We start from the raw sequence: 23,967 nt of genomic DNA, 5'->3' as shown, positions 1-23,967 counted from the left end.
GGCTTTGATTGCTTCAGAAGACCAGTTCGTAGGATTTGCTCCCTTGCGAGTTAGGGCTGTGATAGGAGCAGCTAACGTAGAATAATTCTTAATGAATCTCCTATAGAAATTAGCAAAGCCAAGAAATCGCTGAATCCCCTTGAGAGTTGTAGGAGTGGACCAATCCCGGATAGCTCGCGTCTCTGGGATGGATAGCGGATGAATTTGTCCCCTAGGAGGGGTCTTGCCCGGAACCAGGACGACTGGGCAGTCCCATTCACGATGAGGAGGTAGAGAGTCTGCTGCTTGCTTACTGGAAACATCCGCAAGGGATTGATACACCGGAGGTAGATCGGAAAGGCTAATTGACCGAAGAGGTACAATTGTAGCTACACAGTCCTTGGTACAAGATTTACCCCATGAAAGGACTTCCATGGTTTGCCAATTAAGTTGAGGATTATGTTTCTGCAGCCAAGGTAAACCAAGTATCACATCTTGAGAGGCTTTGGGAATCACGTAGAAGGAGAGGTATTCAGAATGGAGCACACCAACTTTCATCTTGAGACATACGGTTCGATGAGTAATTATACCATCTGGAATTCGACTTCCATCCACTGCTGTAACAGCAACTGCTGCTTCCAGGGGCATGGTTTGAACTTTAGACCGTATGACAAAGGCTGAGGAGATGAAGTTCTTGGCTGCCCCGGAATCTAGGAGGGCTGAAACTTTCACTGTAGAACTTGGAACTTCTAATTGAATAGACAAGGTTGGCTCTTTCCCAGAACGTGATTCTAAAGTAACTCCTAGCTTAACCTCTCTTGAATAAGCTAGGAGGCGAGAGTTTCCCGGTCGGAGTTTGCAGAATTTAACTAAATGTTCGGAGGACCCACAGTACATGCAGAGGTTACCCTGTCGACGACGAAGTCGTTCCTCCTCTGTGAGGCGAGAGTGCCCAATCTGCATAGGTTCTTCAGTCATTACTGGAGACTGTGATGAAGAATCTTGTCGAGGTCTAGGATGATCACGTGGACTGGATCGCTCTGCCCTGGATTTCTCTAAACATCGCTCCCTGTAACGTAGATCAAGTTTGTTACAGAGAGAAATCAATTCATCCAGTTTAATTGGCACATCCCGGATAGTTAAATCATCCTTGATTCTTTCTGAAAGTCCATTCCAAAACGCGGCGATCAGGGCCTCCTCATTCCAGTTTAACTCTGAAGACAACGTGCGAAACTGAATAATATATTGACTGACAGGACGTAAACCTTGACGTAGACGGAGAATCTCCAAGGATGCTGAGGTGGTCCTGCCTGGTTCGTCAAAGATTCTCCGGAAGGAAGATACGAACTCTTTGTAATTAGAGAGGATAGGATCACCTCTCTCCCATAATGGTGATGCCCACTCCAGAGCCTGACCGGAGAGGAGGGCAATAATATATGCAACCTTAGAACGAGCTGATGGGAAACTGGCAGACATCAGTTCAAACTGGATCTCGCATTGATTCAGGAATCCTCTGCAAAGTTTTGGAGTTCCGTCAAACTTACTCGGAGAGGGTAACTGCAAGCGGGACGTAGGCAGCGTCACAGGAGAAGCTGTAGTGGTAACTGGGACATCTGGGGTTGGAATCTGGACTTGGAACGTTTTAATAGCTGTATGAAGAGTCTCTAAACGGTCTGCCATAGTTTGCATAAACTGCACTATTTGTGTCTGTATAGACTCCTGGTTTCCAGACGGGAAAGGATATCTGACGTAGCACCGCCTCCTGCGAATTGGTCACTTGACGGATCCATGTCGCCAGTGCTTACTGTCAGGTCCGGGTGTTTTTGTGAATCCGTTAACCCGGGACCAACCACAGGTGTAGGTGCTGGGCTATGAAGAAAGCAGGGAGGACGAAGAAAGTTCCGATTCATATATTTATTCAAAATAACAATTCAGTAAAGAGTTAACTGACAAGTTGTTAATCATCATATTATACTGAAGTATTGCAGGAATAATATGCAAGAGAAAACTCAAAAATACATAAAAGAAATGTTCATGGAAACATATGCAAAACAAGCTGATGAATAAATGTTGGATTGTCCAAATATAAACGAGCTTTGATGCTGAACTGCAGAATATGATTAACTGGATAATGCAGACATGAAGAGATAACTGTAAGGATTTGCAATGGAGTTTTGAGAGTTAACTGAGAGACTGAAGAATTATCCTTGTTATGATAACATAGCAAATATAAACAAGCTTTGATGCTGAACTGCAGATTGTGTTTAACTGGTTAATGCAGACATGGAGAATTAACTGTAAGAATTGGCAATGGAGCTTTGAGAGTTAACTGAGAGACTGTGATGAATTATCCTTGTAATGACAACATAGCAAATAAAAGTACTGAATTGGGTTACTTGCGGGTTCCGGAGATCACTGTGAAACTGTAGTAGAAGACAAGGTGATGAATGGGTTAAATGCAGAGTTGAACAAACGAACAGCTGAGAGAAACAGAATCCTCCAGACTTTGAATGATAGGCAGACTGACAAGGTAACCTCATGCAGGACACTGGGAATCCAACTATTTCCAATAGGAGTGCAATTAACTGACAGCACAGCAGAGAGCCGGTGGATCTTTCAGCAGTGAAGGCTGCAGACGGACCTCTGGGAACGGAGGCGATATCTGGACCACGGGAATCACACAGGAATGCACGGAGAGAGCTCAGAGCTAGAGCACAGCTTTGATACAACAAAGCACTGGCCCAGAGTAACATAATCCCAGCCTACTTAAAGGCAGCACAAGCACGGGATTGGCTTACACCTGCCCACAGGTGTTTTCACAAGTGCTCTGTATTAGCTATTTGGTCTCCAACATGGCCACCTCCTATACAGCAGACACACCGCAGTGCCTTAGGCCATTTGGTCCCCGCACTCACAGTTCCCAGACTCTGCATTACCTGTGCCATTGATCACGCCGTGTCCCCACACGGGCGCACAGCACCGCGAGCAACCGCACTGGCAACGGATGAACCCCAGAACCCGCAGAGGTAAGAGACCGGTTCGTGACACATTGCTATGCGGCTTCGAGTGCCGCATTGATGATTTATGTACGCCACCATGGTGGCATTGTCTGATTGTACATGAACAGGCCTGTTCTATATCAGAGGCAGGGCAAGCATCAACGCATTGAATACTGCCCGCAATTCCAGAATGTTTATCGGGAGGAGAGATTCCTCCTTTGTCCACCGACCCTGGAGAGAGTGTTGCTCTAACACCGCACCCCAACCCAGCAGACTGGAATCCGTTGTCAGTAGGACCCAGTTGGAGATCCAGAAGGGACGGCTCCTGTTCAACTGTTGGTCCTGTAGCCACCAGCTCAGTGACAAACGAACCACCGGAGTCAAGGAGATCATTTGAGACCTGATCTGATGATGGGGCAATCTGTCCCACTTGGCAAGGATTAACCTCTGCAGAGTGCGAGAATGAAATTGAGCGTACTCCACCATGTCGAAAGCAGACACCATGAGGCCTAGTACTTGCATCGCTGAGTGTATCGACACTCTCGAGCAAAAAAGGAAGTATCTGATCCTGCCCTGAAGTTTCAGAACTTTCTCTGTGGACAGAAGCAGTCTTTAGCTGTGTGTGTCCAGCAGTGCCCCCCGGTGTACCATGCTCCAAGCAGGGTCCAGCGAGGACTTCTTCCAGTTGATGAGCCACCCGTGGGATTGTAGGAATTGGACCGTCAGTCGGAGGAGAACATCTTGGGAGTTTGCCATGTTCAGCAAGTCGTCCAGATACGATAGGATCATGATTCCCTGACTGCGTAGAAGGGCCGTTATCACGGCCATGACCTTGGTGAAGATCCGAGGGGCCATGGCCAGTCCAAATGACAGAGCCTGGAATTGATAATGTAGGTTGCCAATAGCAAACTACAGATATTGCTGATGCGACACGGCAATAGGAATGTGCAGGTAAGTACCCTGTATTATTATTATTCTTTATTTATATGGCGCCACAAGGGTTCCGCAGCGCCCAATTACAGAGTACATATGCACATAATCAAAACAGGAAAACAGTGACTTACAGTTGAAGACAATATAGGACAAGTACAGGGTAACTAAGCAGAACTACACCAGTAGATGTCAGACATAAGTTTCAAGGTGGCCTAAAAACTGCAGGATTTGTCAGTTGAGGATTATTAAAGTAAGAAAATGATAAGCACATGAGGGAAGAGGGCCCTGCTCGTGAGAGCTTACATTCTACAATAGAGTCTTCGGGTTCCATGGCCAGTACAATAGAGCGCAGCATTTCCATACGGAATTTTGACACTCACAAATTTGTTCAATGATTTGAGGTTGAATAGGCCGGAAGGACTCATTGGGTTTCGGTACTAGAAACAGGATCAAATAGTATTCCCTGCCTCTCTGGGACAGAGGTACTGGCACTACCACTCCTGTGTCCAGGAGGGATCGCACAACCAGGTGTAGAGCTTGCGCTTTCAACGGATCCGAAGGAATAACAGTCGTGCAGAACTGGCGAGGGGGACATCTCTTGAAAGAGACTGTGTACCCATGAGAGACAACTTCCCACACCCAGGCGTCTGAAGTGGTCCGTAATCAGACCTGGACGAATTGCAGAAATCGGCCTCCCACCCTGGGGTACCCCAGGGGAAGGCCCGGACAGTCATGCAGCAGGCTTGTCTTGTTTGGAAGCAGGCTGATGGGCAGCCCAGGAATGTTTTGCTTTGGGCTTAGTGGTTTTGGAATCACGAGCCTGTCTCGGGTACGCCTAACCCTCTGCTTTCCCTGGAGGTCGAAAGGAACGAAAAGTAGTACTCTTTGCCTTTGGTGAAGAAGAATTAGTACTTGGGAGAAACGCAGTCTTAGCAGCCACCAAGTCAGTGACAATCTTGTTCAGATCCTCCCCAAATGGGATGTCTCCCTTAAAAGGGAGCACCTCCAAGGTCTTTTTGGAGTTGAGGTCCACCTTCCAGGACCTTAACCACAGAATTCGGCGAGCCAGTATAGACGTAGTAGATGCCTTGGCTGCCATTACACCTGCCTCAGAGGACGCCTCCTGAATGTAGTGGGAGGCGGTGGTAATATACGACAGATATTGTCTGGCCGTGTCAGAAATATCCTGAGGTAGCTCATCCTCTATTGCCTGAACCCAGGCTTCAATTCCTTTTGCGGCCCAGAAGGCTGCTATAGTGGGTCTATGTACAGCACCGGTAAGGGAGTAAATAGACTTCAGGAATCCCTCCATGCGCTTAACCATTGGTTACTTCAGCGAGGTGACAGTGGTGACAGGCAGAGTAGATGACACCACGAGACTGGCGACATGATAGTCCACCGGCGGTGGAGTTTCCCACTTGTTACTAAACTCCGCAGGAATAGGATAACGAGCTAGCATCTTCTTAGACAGGGAAAATGTCTTTCCTGGAGAAGCCCAGGATTCCTGACGTATGTTGATTAAATGGTCAGAATGAGGTAAAACTACTTTAGCTACCTTCTGACGTTTGAACTTATCAGGTTTCTTAGACGCAGTAGTAGGCTCAGTGTCATCATCAATTTGTAGAATCCGCTTAATAGCCTCCACTAGGTCAGGAACATCAACCTGAGTTGTAGGTTCCACGTCAGAAGCAAATGTATCAGTGTCAGACGGAACAGTATATTCCCCATCCTCATCAGAATTATCCAAACTATTAGTGGATTGTGAGGAGGAAGCAGACCGCTTAGATGACCCCTTGACCCCAGAGGGATGTGGGGTAACCTTTTGTCTCACCAAGGATTGAGTTAATTGTTGTATCTGGGTAGACAGACTGTCCGCCCAGGGCGGATTAACTACAGGAACAATATGTGGCTGCAATGTATTCATCATACTTTAGAATGCAGCCCAAGGTGGCTCCTGATTGGCTACAGGGGCTGTGGGCTGACTGGGAGATGTATGGCACCCTGTACAACTTCCCCCTCTGGTAAATCCTTGGAGCAAGCACTGCATGATGCTGAAGCGTCCGCGTATTTCCCATTATATGGAATGTAGCCGTAGAACGTAACTATAACATAGCCAGACAAACACAATACCTGCAAATAACCCCCTGAGTTATGTGACAGTAAATACAGGACACAAACAGAGAATTAAAGCGGTATGAGGTGACTGAAATACATAGTAAAACTCACTAAGCTCTACATACTGTGTAGCACTATATATGAGACCCTGACGCACCTAGCCCCCCCAGGGTGCAGAATACAGCGAAAGTAATAAGTGTGATACACTAGTGAAATCCACACAGCAGCTACAGGCACACTCAGTCACATTTACAATGCAGAAATTATTACAAACAATAAAACTGCACTGGACTAGTAGAACTACATATAGATATGTATGTATATAGATATAACAATGCACAGTAAAGACTGGATGTATATCACAGGGTACTTGTAGTAACTATCCCTGTAGTAATGCACTTGTTCTTTACTAACCCTGTCTAAACGACATGTAGAATACGTAAGTGTCCTGTAAATGCACAGCGCTGGTGAGACAGACGGCTTTACAGAGGAGACAGTGCCCACCATTCCCAGTATCAGCGCAGCTAGTAGTGAAGATGGCACCAAGATCTCTGTCAGGGAGTGAGGGAGAGAGATGCAGCTCCAGGGCGGGAACACCTGCAGTAGTTGGCGCCCGGAGCTGGGGGAGGTGCTACAGGTCAGCGCCTTATCCCCTCTGCTGGTCCTCACCACCGGGTACTGTGGAGCCTATGTAAAACGGATTTGTGTAAAATCTGACCTGTGCTCCCTGCCCTGGTGGATATAGTGGGGTCCCTGTTCAGTAGTGTCCACGCCAGCGGCGCGGACCGTCTCCTGGGACCACGACCGGACTGCAATTTAACGGCGGGTCCCAGCTGGGGGACCCACTTACCTACTCCCTGATATGCAGCCACGCGATCCTGGAAAGCGTTGGCGGTGGTGTGCTTATGGACCGGTGCGACTCCGTTACAAGTACCCGGAACCAGGCCGCGGGAGTATGCAGCGCCGCTGAGGGAGGTGATGGAGCCGCAGCACAGCATGTCATAAAGACATAGAAAGTGCTGCGGCCCTTGAAGTCTTCTAAAAAAAGCTCTTTTCAGGGCAGCCTAGCGCAGCCCCACCTGTTACCTGCCTGCACTGCAATCACCAACTTACACACTGAGCTCCAGTGCCTGGAGGCGGGGCTATAGAGGAGGCGGTGCAGTGCATCCTTGGAACAGTCAAAGCTTTAGAATTTTGGTGCATCGGATCAAGATCTAACTCTACACCCTGATGTATTCCCTGTGGAATACCAGTGTACCCCGCTGCAGAAAAAGTGATATGTTAAAACTTGTACAAATGTCCTGTACGTGACGGCGGATTGGCGCTGCAGAGGAATAAGACCACTGCAGAGGACGTGACCTTGACAGTTTGTAGCCTGTTGAAGGGTTAATTTGCCTTTCAGAGGGTATACAAGGAAAGAACATTAAGAGCAGGGGTGTCAAACTCGTGGCCCACATGCGGCCCCTACGCCATCCTTTTGCGGCACGCGGGAAGGGGTCATTTTGCGGCCCATTGGCAGGAGTTAACTTGGCATTCCACCTCCACGACATTCCGCCTCCATGGTGACGCTGCTCCACTGTCTGTAATGCCCACCAGCACCCATAGTCATGGTCAGCTGCAGTGTGAAGCAGCCAGCAGGGAACTGTGAAGCCCTGGCAGACAACCGCAGCCCTTACCGCCAGAGCCCTTATAGCCGCAGTTCCCACCGCCAGAGCCCTTACAACCGCAGCTCTTACCACCAGATCCCTTACAGACAACCGCAGCCCTTACCGCCAGAGCCCTTATAGCCGCAGTTCCCACCGCCAGAGCCCTTACAGCCGCAGCCCTTACCGCCAGAGCCCTTACAGCAGCAGCCCTTACAGCCGCAGCCCTTACCGCCGCAGCCCTTACAGCCGCAGCCCTTACAGACAACCGCAGCCCTTGCCGCCAGAGCCCTTACAGCAGCAGCCCTTACAGCCGCAGCCCTTACCGCCAGAGCCCTTACAGCCGCAGCCCTTACAGACAACCGCAGCCCTTGCCGCCAGAGCCCTTACAGCCGCAGCCCTTACAGCCAGAGCCCTTACCGCCAGAGCCCTTACAGCCAGATCCCTTACAGACAACCGCAGCCCTTGCCGCCAGAGCCCTTACAGCCGCAGCCCTTACAGCCAGAGCCCTTACCGCCAGAGCCCATACAGCCGCAGCCCTTGCCGCCAGAGCCCTTACAGACAACCGCAGCCCTTGCCGCCAGAGCCCTTACAACCACAGCTCTTACCGCCAGAGCCCTTATAGCCGCAGTTCCCACCACCAGAGGCCTTACAGACAACCACAGCCCTTACAGCCAGAGCCCATACAACCGCAGCCCTTACCGCCTGATCCCTTACCGCCTGATCCCTTACAGCCGCAGCCCTTACCGCCAGAGCCCTTACAGCTGCCGCCCTTACCGCCAGATCCCTTACAGACAACCGCAGCCCTTACCGCCTGATCTCTTACAGACAACCGCAGCCCTTACCGCCTGATCTCTTACAAACAACCGCAGCCCTTACCGCCTGATCTCTTACAGCAGCAGCCCTTACCGCCTGATCTCTTACAGACAACCGCAGCCCTTACCGCCAGATCCCTTACAGACAACCGCAGCCCTTACCGCCAGATCCCTTACAGACAACCGCAGCCCTTACCGCCTGATCTCTTACAGACAACCGCAGCCCTTACCGCCTGATCTCTTACAGACAACCGCAGCCCTTACCGCCAGATCCCTTACAGACAACCGCAGCCCTTACCGCCAGATCCCTTACAGACAACCGCAGCCCTTACCGCCAGATCCCTTACAGCCGCAGCTTACCGCCGCAGCCCTTACCGCCTGATTCCTTACAGCCGCAGCCCTTGCCGCCAGAGCCCTTACAGCCGCAGCCCTTACCGCCAGAGCCCTTACAGCAGCAGCCCTTACAGCCGCAGCCCTTACCGCCAGAGCCCTTACAGCCGCAGCCCTTACAGACAACCGCAGCCCTTGCCGCCAGAGCCCTTACCGCCAGAGCCCTTACAGCCGCAGCCCTTACAGACAACCGCAGCCCTTGCCGCCAGAGCCCTTATAGCCGCAGCCCTTACAGCCAGAGCCCTTACCGCCAGAGCCCTTACAGCCGCAGCCCTTGCCGCCAGATCCCTTACAGACAACCGCAGCCCTTGCCGCCAGAGCCCTTACAGCCGCAGCCCTTACAGCCAGAGCCCATACAGCCGCAGCCCTTGCCGCCAGAGCCCTTACAGACAACCGCAGCCCTTGCCGCCAGAGCCCTTACAACCACAGCTCTTACCGCCAGAGCCCTTATAGCCGCAGTTCCCACCACCAGAGGCCTTACAGACAACCACAGCCCTTACAGCCAGAGCCCATACAACCGCAGCCCTTACCGCCTGATCCCTTACAGCTGCAGCCCTTACCGCCTGATCCCTTACAGCCGCAGCCCTTACCGCCAGAGCCCTTACAGCTGCCGCCCTTACCGCCAGATCCCTTACAGACAACCGCAGCCCTTACCGCCTGATCTCTTACAGACAACCGCAGCCCTTACCGCCTGATCTCTTACAAACAACCGCAGCCCTTACCGCCTGATCTCTTACAGCAGCAGCCCTTACCGCCTGATCTCTTACAGACAACCGCAGCCCTTACCGCCAGATCCCTTACAGACAACCGCAGCCCTTACCGCCAGATCCCTTACAGACAACCGCAGCCCTTACCGCCTGATCTCTTACAGACAACCGCAGCCCTTACCGCCTGATCTCTTACAGACAACCGCAGCCCTTACCGCCAGATCCCTTACAGACAACCGCAGCCCTTACCGCCTGATCTCTTACAGACAACCGCAGCCCTTACCGCCAGATCCCTTACAGACAACCGCAGCCCTTACCGCCTGATCTCTTACAGACAACCGCAGCCCTTACCGCCAGATCCCTTACCGCCTGATCACTTACAGACAAACGCAGCCCTTACCGCCAGATCCCTTACAGACAACCGCAGCCCTTACCGCCAGAGCCCTTACAGCCGCAGCCCTTACAGCCGCAGCCTTTGCCGCCAGATCCCTTACAGACAACCGCAGCCCTTGCCGCCAGAGCCCTTACAGCCGCAGCCTTTACCGCCAGAGCCCTTACAGCCGCAGCCCTTGCCGCCAGAGCCCTTACAGACAACCGCAGCCCTTGCCGCCAGAGCCCTTACAACCGCAGCTCTTACCGCCAGAGCCGTTATAGCCGCAGTTCCCACCACCAGAGCCCTTACAGACAACCGCAGCCCTTAGAGCCAGAGCCCATACAACCGCAGCCCTTACCGCCTGATCCCTTACAGCTGCAGCCCTTACCGCCTGATCCCTTACAGCCGCAGCCCTTACCGCCAGAGCCCTTACAGCTGCCGCCCTTACCGCCAGATCCCTTACAGACAACCGCAGCCCTTACCGCCTGATCTCTTACAGACAACCGCAGCCCTTACCGCCTGATCTCTTACAGACAACCGCAGCCCTTACCTCCTGATCTCTTACAGACAACCGCAGCCCTTACCTCCTGATCTCTTACAGACAACCGCAGCCCTTACCGCCTGATCTCTTACAGACAACCGCAGCCCTTACCGCCTGATCTCTTACAGACAACCGCAGCCCTTACCGCCAGATCCCTTACAGACAACCGCAGCCCTTACCGCCTGATCTCTTACAGACAACCGCAGCCCTTACCGCCTGATCTCTTACAGACAACCGCAGCCCTTACCGCCAGATCCCTTACAGACAACCGCAGCCCTTACCGCCTGATCTCTTACAGACAACCGCAGCCCTTACCGCCAGATCCCTTACAGACAACCGCAGCCCTTACCGCCTGATCTCTTACAGACAACCGCAGCCCTTACCGCCAGAGCCCTTACAGCCGCAGCCCTTACCGCCTGATCACTTACAGACAAACGCAGCCCTTACCGCCAGATCCCTTACAGAAAACCGCAGCCCTTACCGCCAGAGCCCTTACAGCCGCAGCCCTTACCGCCAGAGCCCTTACAGCCGCAGCCCTTATCGCCAGAGCCCTTACAGCAGCAGCCCTTACCGCCAGATCCCTTACAGCCGCAGCTTACCGCCGCAGCCCTTACCGCCTGATTCCTTACAGCCGCAGCCCTTACCGCCAGAGCCCTTACAGCCGCAACACTTACCGCCTGATCCCTTACAGCCGCAGCCCTTGCCGCCAGAGCCCTTACAGCCAGAGCCCTTACCACCAGAGCCCTTACAGCCGCAGCCCTTGCCGCCAGAGCCCTTACAGACAACCGCAGCCCTTACCACCGGAGCCCTTACAGCAGCAGCCCTTACCGCCAGAGCCCTTACAGCCGCATCTTTTACCGCCAGAGCCCATACAACCGCAGCCCTTACCGCCTGATCCCTTATAGCCGCAGCCCTTACAGCTGCAGCCCTTACCGCCTGATATCTGACAGACAACCGCAGCCCTTACCGACAGAGCCCTTACAGCCGCAGCCCTTACCGCCTGATCCCTTACAGACAACCGCAGCCCTTACCGCCAGAGCCCTTACAGCCGCAGCCCTTACTGCCTGATCCCTTAAAGCTGCAGCCCTTACCGCCAGAGCCCTTACAGCTGCAGCCCTTACCGCCTGATCTCTTACAGACAACCGCAGCCCTTACCGCCAGATCCCTTACAGACAACCGCAGCCCTTACCGCCAGAGCCCTTACAGCCGCAGCCCTTACCGCCTGATCCCTTACAGCTGCAGCCCTTACCGCCAGAGCCCTTACAGCCGCAGCCCTTACCGCCTGATCCCTTACAGCTGCAGCCCGTACCGCCAGAGCCCTTACAGCTGCAGCCCTTACCGCCAGAGCCCTTACAGCCGCAGCCCTTATCGCCAGAGCCCTTACAGCCGCATCCCTTGCAGCCTCAGCTGTTACCGCCAGAGCCCTTATAGTCGCAGCTATTACCGCCAGAGCCCTTACAGCCGCAGCTTACCGCCGCAGCCCTTACCGCCTAAACCCTTACAGCCGCAGCTCTTACCGCCAGAGCCCTTACAGCCGCAGCCCTTACCGCCTGATCCCTTACAGCTGCAGCCCTTACCGCCAGAGCCCTTACAGCCGCAGCACTTACCGCCTGATCCCTTACAGCCGCAGCCCTTACCGCCTGATCCCTTACAGCCGCAGCCCTTACCGCCAGAGCCCTTACAGCCGCAGCACTTACCGCCTGATCCCTTACAGCCGCAGCCCTTACCGCCAGAGCCCTTACCGCCAAATCTCTTACAGCCTGATCCCTTACAGCTGCAGCCCTAAAGCAGCATTCCCATGAAGGAGCATACTGCTAATGTAAGTCTCCAAGGCATGCTGCACAGAGGACGGTTGTGCAATTTGGGCATTATGTGTAACTGGCACTATACTGGGAGACATTATGTGTAACTGGCACTATACTGGGAGACATTATGTGTAACTGGCACTATACTGGGGGCATTATGTGTAACTGGCACTATACTGGGAGACATGTGTAACTGGCACTATACTGGGGGCATTATGTGTAACTGGCACTATACTGGGAGACATTATGTGTAACTGGCTCTATAGTGGGGGCATAGAAATAAAATATTCTAAAAATATGGAATAATCCATTGTCCAAAATGCTTCCGGTCCCAAACATTTTGGACAAGGTATACTTGACCTATATACAGTGCTCTCGGAAAGTATTAACAGCGTTTCACTTTTTCCACATTTTGTTATGTTACAGCTTTATCCCAAATTGCATAAATACTTTTTTTCCCTCCAAATTCCACACACAATACCCCATAATGACAACGTGAAAAAATAATTTAGCAAATTTATAAAAGATAAAAAAACTAAGAAATCACATGTACATAAGTATACACAGCCTTTGCCATGAAGCTCAAAATTGACCTCAGGTGCATCCTGTTTCCACTGATCATCCTTGAGATGTTCCTACAGTTTAACTGGAGTCCACCTGAGGTATATTCATTTGATTGGACAAGATTTGGTAAGGCTCACACCTGTCTCTATAAGATACCACACTTGACAGTGCATGTCTGAGCACAAACCAAGCATGAAGTCAAAGGAATGGCCTGTAGACCTCCGAGACAGGATTGTCTCGAGGCACAAATCTGGGGAAGGGTACAGAAAAAGGAGATTTATGGTAAGACTTACCATTGTTAAATCTCTTTCTGCGAGTACACTGGTTTCCACAGGGAATAACATCAGGGTGAAGAGTTGGATCTTGATCCGAGGCACCAACAGGCTAAAGCTTTGACTGTTCCCAGGATGCACTGCACCGCCTCCTCTATAGCCCCTGGAGCTCAGTTTTGTTAACCAGTCTAATGCAGTAGCAGGTAAGATAGACGGTAGATGTTAGTCACATAGAACCACGTTCTCATGACAGGAGAACGTATCAGCGGCTACTGCTATACAAACCCAAAGAAGCTAAATGCGTCAGGGTGGGCGCCCTGCGGAATCCAGTGTACCTCGCAGAAAGAGATTTAACTACGGTAAGTCTTACCATAAATCTCCTTTTCTGCAGCGGGGTACAATGGGTACAGGGAATAACATCGGGGATGTCTTAAAGCAGTTCCTCATGGGAGGGGACGCACTGTAGCGGCCACAAGAACCCGGCGTCCAAAGGAAGCAACCTGGGATGCGGAAGTATCAAAGTCATAGAACCTGATGAACGTGTTCACTGAGGACCACATAGCCGCCTTGCACAACTGTTCTGCAGACACGCCACGGCAGGCTGCCCAGGAAGGTCCAACAGACAGAGTAGAATGGGCTGAATAGAATGGAGTAGAATGGAGCTGGAATTCCAGCCTGCGCATAAGCTTGTGCAATCACCATTCTAATCCATCTGCGCATAAGCTTGTGCAATCACCATTCTAATCCATAAGGTCTGCTTATTAGCAGGCCAGCCACGTTTGTAAAAACCAAAAAGTACAAAAAGAGAATCTGACCTCCAGACAGAGGCAGTCCTCTCCACAGAGATACGGAGAGCCCGTACCACGTCCAAAGACCGCTCTTTGGAAGACAAACCAGGTGAGATAAAGGCTGGAACCACAATCTCTTGGTTAAGGTGGAAAGATGACACCACCTTCGGTAGATAACTAGGGGGAGTTCGAAGAACTGCACGGTCACGGTGAAAAATCAGAAAGGGTGGACGACAGGACAAAGCACCCAAGTCCGACACCCTCCTAGCAGAGGCAATAGCCAAACAGAAAAATTAACTTAAGCGTCAGGCATTTAAGGTCCACAGACTCAAGAGGTTCAAATGGAGACTCTTGTACGGCATTCAGAACAACAGACAGATCCCATGGAGCCACAGGAGGGACATAGGGAGGATAAATACGTAAAATACCCTGAGTGAAAGTATGAACGTCAGGAAGAGACAAAATTTTTCTCTGAAACCATACCGACAAGGCAGAAATATGAACCTTGAGAGAGGCCAAACGAAGTCCCAAGTACAGACCTTGTTGTAGAACAGCCAAAAGTCTGGAAGTCTTGAAAGTATATGCATCATAGTTTTTACTGGCACACCAGGTGAAGTAAGAATTCCAGACCCTGTAATAAATCTGAGCTGAAGCCGGCTTACGGGCTTTAACATAGTTTGAATGACCGCCTCAGAGAATCATTTGGCTCTCAGGAGTGATGCTTCAAGAGCCATGCCGTCAAAGCCAGTCTTGCCAGATCCGAGTAGACATAAAGGTCCTGAATGAGGATGTCTGGGCGTTGAGGAAGTAGAAGAGGACGCTGGATCGAGAGACACTGCAGGTCTGAGAACTAATGTAGTCTGGGCCAAGCTGGACCGACTAGAAGTAGTAGTCTTCCTTCTTGTTTGAACTTCCGTACCACTCCGGGCAGGAGTGACACTGGAGGGAACACGTATGGCAGCCAAAAGTTCCATGGAATTGCCAGTGCATCCACGAACGCTACTTGAGGATCCCTTGTCCTTGATCCGAAGACCGTAACCTTGTGATTGTGTCAAAACGCCATCAGGTCTACATCTGGTAGGCCCCACTTGTCCTCTAGGCGTTGAAAGACTTCTGGATGAAGCCTCCACTCTCTGGCATGTACGTCCTGACAAGCAGCAAAAGATTTTCAGATTCCGTGCGCACTAGACTGAGGTGCAGCTACACAATACACACGTGTGTGAATCCACCCCACACACAAGAAACAGATACAGAATACAAAATAGTGTATTAACAGTAGCGCTCTCCAACCACCAAGTTTGAATTTCAACACCAGGAGTGAAAAAAATCAAGAAAACTGATTCACCCTGAGGGAATGGAGGGATCCTTCACCCTCCCTTTGCTTAGGTCTGTGTAAACAGCAGCAAATACTTCTCTCTCTCGATCACAGACCAACTAAGGAAATTCTCCAAAGCCTCAGAGAAAATCCGTAACGGATGACAGTAGGTTCACTTCTTAACAAGCATCCTGAAACACTTTAAAGAGAGAGATACATAGTGAAGCAGTCCTTTAGGATAAAAAGTGTTTTATTCCACAGACCGCACTTACAAGACAATGATTAAAAAGAGGCACATAAAATCAACTCCTATGGACATATCACCAAGATGACATCTTTCCTCCTCGGGAAACTCCTGCAACACCAGCTGGACACGGTGTATGGGGAAGCCTGGTTCCGGATCCACAACTTTCACCAAAACCAAGAGGATCCTTCAGAGTAAATGGAGAAACGTCCACGGGTTGTAACAACAAGCGAAGCTCAACGCGTATCGGACATACCGTCCTTCATCAGGAGCCTGATGAAGGACGGTATGTCCGATACGCGTTGAGCTTCGCTTGTTGTGTTTCTCTCTTTAAAGTGTTTCAGGATGCTTGTTAAGAAGTGAACCTACTGTCATCCGTTACGGATTTTCTCTGAGGCTTTGGAGAATGTACGTCCTGACGACTGAGGAAGTCCGCTTCCCAGTTGAGGACCCCCCGGAATGAACACTGTCGATATTGCTGGAAGATGGCGTTCCGCCCTTTGAAGGATTTTTGACACTTCCATCATTGTCATGCGGCTTCGAGTGCCGCCTTGATGATTTATTTATGCCACCGTGGTTACATTGTCTGACTGTACTTGAACAGGCCTGTTCTGTACCAGAGACAGGGCAAGTATCAACGCATTGAACACCGCCCGCAATTCCAGAATGTTTTTCGGGAGGAGATTTCCTCCTTGGGCCACGGACCCTGGAGAGAGTGTTGCACCAACACTGCGCCCCAACCCCGCAGACTGGCATCCGTCATCAGGAAGACCCAGTTGGAGATCCAGAAGGGGCGGCCCCTGCTCAACTGTTGGTCCCGTAGCCACCAGCTTAGTGACAGATCAACCTCCGGTGACAAGGAAATCATTTGAGACTTGATTCAGTGAGGCAGGCCTTCCCACTTGGAAAGGATTAACCTCTGCAGAGGGTGGGAATGAAATTGAGCGTACTCTACCATGTCGAAAGCCGACACCATGAGGCCTAGTACTTGCATTGCCGAGTGTATCAACACTCTCTGGCGAGAGAGCAAGTATCTTATCCAGTCCTGAAGTTTCAGGAACTTCTCTGGAGACAAGAACAATTGTTGGTTGTGTGTGTCCAACAGTGCCCCCAGGTGCACCATGCTCTGAGCAGGGACCAGAGAGGACTTCTTCCAGTTGATGAGCCACCCGTGGTAAGTAGGAATTGGACCTTCCGTTCCAGATGACTGAGGAGAACTTCTGGGGAGTTCGCCAGGATCAGCAAGTCATCCAGATACGGCAGGATGACTAACATGGCCTTAGTGAAGATCCGAGGAGCCGTGGTCAGTCCGAAAGGCAAGGACTGGAATTGATAATGTAGGTTGCCAATAGCAAACCGCAGATATTGCTGAGTCAACATGGCAATAAGTTTGTGCAGTTAAGCATCCTGTATGTCCAGGGATACCATATAGTCCTTGGGTTCCATGGCCAGAACAATAGAGGGCACAGTCTCCATACGGAATTTGAATACCCCCACAAATTTGTTCAAAGATTTGAGGTTGAGTGTGACCGGACGGTCCCGTACGAAAGCCCTCACCGCTTTCGCGTCCAGTCCCCAATACACAGAATGGAAGTTTAGGTCACAGGAGACCTGGTCACATAGGGGATTCCCACTTACCGTCAGTAAAAGCCTGTTGCTGACTCCGCCCACTGCGCAGTGGGCGGGTTCTACGCTGCCACCAAACTCCTAACCTGCCGAGGCATCTGGAACCACGGTTCTGCTTTGTATGCATCGGCACGCCGCCTTACCACACCTGTGTGGTGTTGATGAATCCCCACTAGTCACTTGACTAGTCTCTACCCGGTAGCTGGCTGGAGGCGGCGCTTTGAGATGCTGGTTACATCCTGGACAGCCGGAAAACGGAGCTAGGTTTTGCCTAGCCCTGCAGGTCACAAGATGAAGCGGTCGTCTTGAGGCAAATGATGTTTATTTGCAATAGTTCTAAAGAGAACTCTTCCCCAATACAGCAAGATGTTACAGCAGAAAGTAGTTCGTATAATACACTTTTAAGCTCACAGGCCTCCTCTTTTTATACAGTTAAACCACAATGCATCTCAGTGGGTAGTTTCCCCCTGAGTCCTTTCCATCCAATCAGGATAACATACAAAATATAAATAAATTAAATTTTAAAAGTATATAAGTGCATGAAGCAATTTCCTCCTTTCTGTCAGACACAACGTTTGGTGTCATCTAAACTCCATTCCTTACCACCTGGGAGTTTACACTTCACCATTGATACATATATCACATAGCTTCAAAATACGGTTTGTATTTGATTTCCCAAACAAATGTTTCTCATCCTTTTCTTGTCACACACAAAGTTCTTGTAATGTAAACATAATCTGCACCCTACATAATGCAGCCTAGGAAATGTTAGATCAAACTGTTGTTAAACGAAATCCACTAGTTTGCATTCATAAAACACAATCTGATTAACATGTTCCTGTCTCATTCATATCTCCATGCAAACCCAGTTTTTGGGCTTACAACAGGAAAGACTGGAAACACAACCAGTCTTCTTTCCAAACCTTCGTTTGTATTTCAAAGAAAATGTTTGCCCATCAAAAGGCCTGCTAATTGACACTTACTTGTACATAGCAAGTCTGGAGCTAGGACAATTACCTTATGACTTGCTATGTACAAGGTGCTGAAGAACAATCATCAAAGCCCTTTAGAATTGATCAAGACCTTTTTTAAGAGTAGTGACTGAGTCCGCCATTACTACTCTCTCAGGCAGGGAATTCCAAATACGTATTGTCCTTACTGTGAAGAAACCTTTCCGTCTCTGTGAACTAAATCTCCTCTCCTCTAACCTAAGCGGATGTCCACGTGTCCTTTGTGAAGATCTTGCCAGAAACAATTCCCCCGCTAGCTCTGTGTATTGTCCCCTTATACATTTGTAGATGTTGATCATGTCCCCTCTTAGTCTCCTCTTTTCCAGTGTAAACATGCCTAGCCTAGCAAGTCTTTCCTCGTATTCCAGTGTCTCCATCCCCTTAATCAATTTGGTCACTCGTCTTTGAACTTTTTCTAGTTCCAGGATATTCTTTTTGTAGTATGATGCCCATAATTGCGCACAGTATTCAAGATGTGGCCTCACTAATGATTTATATAATGGGAGTATAACACTCTCGTCCCTTGCATCAATTCCCCGCTGTATACATGCTAATACCTTGTTAGCCTGTTTTGCTGCATTCCTACTTTGGGTACTACTGTTAAGTTTGTTATCTATGTGACCCCTAAATCTTTTTCCAGTACAGAATCCCCTAGTTTCTCCCCATTTAGTATGTAGGTAGTGTTCTTATTCTTGCTATTACCTTACACTTGTCTGTATTGAACCTCATTCTCCATTTTGAAGCCCATGCTTCCAGATTAAATAGGTCGTTCTGAATAGACTCAGCAGTAGTACCCAAAGTAGGAATGCAGCAGAATAGGCAAACAAGGTATTAGCATGCACTCACTGCTCCCTTTTGTCCAACCAATTTCTAACCCAAGTGCATATTGTGCTCCCTAGCCCAAGTTCTCTTAACTTGTAGATAAGTCTCATGTGAGGTACTGTATCGAAAGCTTTAGCAAAGTCTAATAAGATTACATCCACCTCCTTGACCTGATCTAGGTTTGCACTAACCGTTTCAGAAAAGCCTATTTAGTTTGACAGGATCTGTCCTTCACAAACCCATGTTGGTTCCTATTAATAACCTTATTGGTTTCAAAGAACTCCTCTATTCTATCCCTTAGAATACCTTCCAGTACTTTCCCCACTATAGATGTAAGACTTACTGGTCTGTAATTAACCGGTTCAGATTTATTTCCGTTTTTTAATATCGGTACCAATTCCGCTATACGCCAGTCTTTGGGAACCATGCCTGATGTGAGTCAATGAAAATCAAATACAGGGGTCTTGCTAGTTCGGAGTGGAGCTCCATGAAAACCATTGGGTGAAATCCGTCGGGACCAGGTGACTTATTAATCTTAAAACATTTTTAAAATCTGTTGCAGACTACTTCCTTACTTAAATAAGCATTTAGCAGTGTGACATTCTATACGTCAATTCCGCCATCTGATCCTCTCCTGTGAATACTGATGAGAGTAATGTTTCAGCTATGTCATTGTCGTCTTTGATTAGGATGCCTCTTACAGGGCCTATACTCTCTTTCTTTAATCTTTTGCAGTTTATGTATTTAAAAAACTTTTTGGGGTTTGATTTACTTTCCTTTGCTATTAGCTTTTCCATTTCTATTTTAGATGCTCTGATGGCTTTTTTGCATATTTTGTTACACTCCTTATAGTACTGGAATGACTCCGCCCTCCCGTCTGATTTATGCTATTTGAATGCTCTCCCCTTTTTGCCCATTAGTTACTTAATCTTTTTGTTAAGCCACATTGGTTTGGAATACATATAATATCATATCTGTAATACCTATAATATCATACTGTCTGCTGCAAGGACTTCTAGTTCCCCCTTTTTCCCTGTTAGGCTTCTAACGTTTACATACATACAATTAAGGTGTTTCCTCTTATGCTAGGAACATCATTTTCTATATGCATTATTGGTGATTCATAATCATCATTAATTTGTGTTTTGGTAATACCCTTGCCGGCTGCTCTTTCCCTCCCCCCTTCTACACCCCCATTCAGCTCACTGCTGCCATCCCCACTATTCTCACTGTATGACCCACAGCTTCTAGCTAAACCCTCCCCCCAGGCTCCTAGTTTAAAAACTCCTACAACCTTCTAACCATCCTGCCCCCCAGCACCTGAGCGCCCTCCTCAGTCAGGTGCAATCCATCACGAGATAAGAGATGGCGCCTGACTGAGAAGTCCGCCCAGTGTTCCAGGAACACAAACCCCTCCTTCCTACACCAATCCCAAAGCCACACATTTACCTCCCTGATCTCCCTCTGCCTCCCTGGACTAGCGCGTGGCACGGGTATTATTTCGGAGAATATTACCCTAGATGTCCTTGCCTTAAGTTTCTGGCCTAAGGGCCTAATTCAGACCTGATCACTAGGCTGCGTTTTTTGCATTCCTGCGATCAGGTAGTTGCCGCCTATAGGGGGAGGGGAGATCGCTGTGCAGGAGAGTCGCTGCACAGCCCAGGACTTACTCTTCCAGTGCGGTGATCGGGGCCGGAGCGGACGTAAGAAAGCCTCCCTCCAAACGCCTGGTCCTTCCTGCGTTTTTCCGGACACTCCCTGAAAACTCTCAGTTGCCACCCAGAAATGGCCTCTTCCTGTCAGTCACTTGTGATCGCCCGTGTGATTGCTTTTCTCGCACCATACCATCGCTGACCGGTGCTCCCCGTCAGTGCGGACCGACGCACCTGCGCATTGCGGTGCATACGCATTACAGACCTGATCGCAGGCTGTACGAAAACGCAGCCTAGCGATCAGGTCTGAATTAGGCCCTAAGTCCTTATAGTGTTTCTTAAGGACATCCCATCTACCACTAACTTTGTCGTTGGTGCCAACGTGTACCAAGACCACCGGGTTGTTACCGGTTACTCACAACCCTCTTTCTACCCGGTCTGCAATATGTACCCGGGCACCCGGGGGAAAACAGACTGTACGGCGATCACGGTCCCGGTAGCAGATTGCGCTGTCTGTCTTCCTCACACCACAATCTGACTAGGTACCTCACTTTCTTTTATCCCTTCCTCTGGTTGCTAGAGGGAACAGTCTCCTTCAGCTCCGCCATTTCTTCACTGCCATCCACAGTATCTTCATCCAATCGGGCAAATTTATTGGGGTTTGGCAGTTCAGAGATGTCCTGACCTCCCTCTTTGCACATTAATGAATGGTTCCTTATTCCGACATCCTTCAAATACGATGCTGTTGTCTGTTTTCCATTATTTACATTTGCAGCATGTTATGGGTATAATGAGTCAGTGGCTGTTATCATCCTCTCCCTATCTATAGAAGGAACAGTGTAGGGGGCTCACCCACTGATGTCACCAGATGGAAGTTCTCCATCATGACCTCTCTGTAGAGCTGTCGCTGCCACCCGTCCAGACATTTCCATTCCTCCTCGGAGAAATACACGGCCACCTCCTCAAACGTCACTGGGGCGACATACTGGAAGCAGATACAGGTGGCAATAAATAGAGGGTAATGCTTATTGATTATTTATCAAACTCACTATGTAACCAGGGCCCAAATGTATTAAGCCGTAAAAAGTGATAACATGGTGACGGATAAAGAGAGATAAAGTAGCAGCCAATCAGCTCCTAACTGCCATGTAACAGGCTGTATATGAAAAATGACAGTTAGAAAGCGGATTGGTACTTTACCTCTCTTTATCCGTCACCACGTGATCACTCGTCATCATCATGAGTGATGGTGGGAATGTCCACATTCTCCCTGTGCCTCCAACCTGCTCTTTCTAACCTCCTGTCTGGGCCTCCCCAGAGGACTGACTCCTGTACTCATTGGGATGGTCGCCTAATTTTCTCCTGCACACTCTACACCATTACACTAACCTCTATGTCACAGGTCTACCAAGCCTCCTCACACTCTCCTAATGTCCTACATTCCCACCTCTCTGTCCCAGCTACTCTCACCAGTCTCTATGTTCTCCTGCACATTGTACACCATTACACTAACCTCTATGTCACAGGTCTACCAAGCCTCATCATACTCTCCTAATGTCCTACATTCCCACCTCTCTGTCCCAGCTACTCTCACCAGTCTCTATGTTCTCCTGCACACTCTACACCATTACACTAACCTCCCTGTCACAGGTCTACCAAGCCTCCTCATACTCTACTAATGTCCTACATTCCCACCTCTCTGTCCCAGCTACTCTCACCAGTCTCTATGTTCTCCTGCACACTCTACACCATTACACTAACCTCTCTGTCACAGGTCTACCAAGCCTCATCATACTCTACCAGTGTCCTACATTCCCACCTCTCTGTCCTCGCTACTCTCACCAGTCTCTATGTTCTCCTGCACACTCTACACCATTACACTAACCTCTATGTCACAGGTCTACCAAGCCTCCTCATACTCTCCTAATGTCCTACATTCCCACCTCTCTGTCCCTGCTACTCTCACCAGTCTCTATGTTCTCCTGCACACTCTACACCATTACACTAACCTCTATGTCACAGGTCTACCAAGCCTCCTCATACTCTACTAATGTCCTACATTCCCACCTCTCTGTCCTCACTACTCTCACCAGTCTCTATGATCTCCTGCACATTGTACACCATTACACTAACCTCTCTGTCACAGGTCTACCAAGCCTCCTCATACTCTACTAATGTCCTACATTCCCACCTCTCTGCTCCTGCTACTCTCACCAGTCTCTATGTTCTCCTGCACACTCTACACCATTACACTAACCTCTCTGTCACAGGTCTACTAAGCCTCCTCATACTCTCCTAATGTCCTACATTCCCCCCTCTCTGTCCTCGCTACTCTCACCAGTCTCTATGTTCTCCTGCACACTCTACACCATTACACTAACCTCTATGTCACAGGTCTACCAAGCCTCCTCATACTCTACTAATGTCCTACATTCCCACCTCTCTGTCCTCGCTACTCTCACCAGTCTCTATGTTCTCCTGCACACTCTACACCATTACACTAACCTCTATGTCACAGGTCTACCAAGCCTCCTCATACTCTACTAATGTCCCACATTCCCACCTCTCTGTCCTCGCTACTCTCACCAGTCTCTATGTTCTCCTGCACACTCTACACCATTACACTAACCTCTATGTCACAGGTCTACCAAGCCTCATCATACTCTCCTAATGTCCTACATTCCCACCACTCTGCCCTCGCTACTCTCACCAGTCTCTATGTTCTCCTGCACACTCTACACCATTACACTGATAAAGCTAAATATTTATCTTACTTAAAACCCTTTAAGAGGTCTAAGAACACAATATGCTATTTACGTATGGTATACCGTAAGGGTACGCACGTTGCGTAACAATCGCTTAGCCGTAGTCGAGACGCTCGAGCGTCACGTTCGCTTACGGCCAAGGGATCACAGGCAGGCACGCTATAGGCTGCCGACTAGATAAAGCCAAATATTTATCCTATATAACACACTATACAGAGGTTAAGAAACACTGTACGCAACCGGCGCACGAGGTACCGTAAGGGTACGCTCTTAGCGTAGCGGACGCTGTATCGGGAGCGAGCCGCTCGAGCGACACAAACGCTCGCGAGAATACGCTGTTGGTATCGGGCACACTATAGGTGAGCGACTACCGTAATGCTACGCTATCAGCGTAGCGGACGCTCGAGACCACGAGGAGATCACGAGCGGCGCAGACGCTCACAAGATAACAATCAGTAGGCCTTGAATGTAACACACAGAAATGATATTCTTATACTGTAAACCCTTTTGTAGTGATAAGGTGAAAATCCAACACAGTCGTAAGCTGGTTTACACTAAAGCTGTTTGAGCGATAGAGACGCTCCTATTACCAACTGCAATAAACACACA

General features: G+C 49.5%; 1 protein-coding gene across 1 annotated transcript in view; it reads right to left on the bottom strand.

The window, feature by feature from the left end:
- The window catches only part of LOC134928696 (zinc finger protein 436-like), a 222,520-nt gene that overhangs the window by 107,201 nt on the left and 91,352 nt on the right, over positions 1-23,967 (bottom strand). The window contains exon 2 of the mRNA XM_063924713.1: positions 21,446-21,578. Coding sequence (XP_063780783.1) covers positions 21,446-21,578 — 133 coding nt within the window. The remainder of the gene's footprint in view (positions 1-21,445; positions 21,579-23,967) is intronic.

This window comes from Pseudophryne corroboree, chromosome 5 (genome assembly GCF_028390025.1).
Source record: "Pseudophryne corroboree isolate aPseCor3 chromosome 5, aPseCor3.hap2, whole genome shotgun sequence".
NCBI classification, from domain to species: domain Eukaryota; kingdom Metazoa; phylum Chordata; class Amphibia; order Anura; family Myobatrachidae; genus Pseudophryne; species Pseudophryne corroboree.
This window is presented reverse-complemented; position numbering and strand designations above follow the sequence as displayed.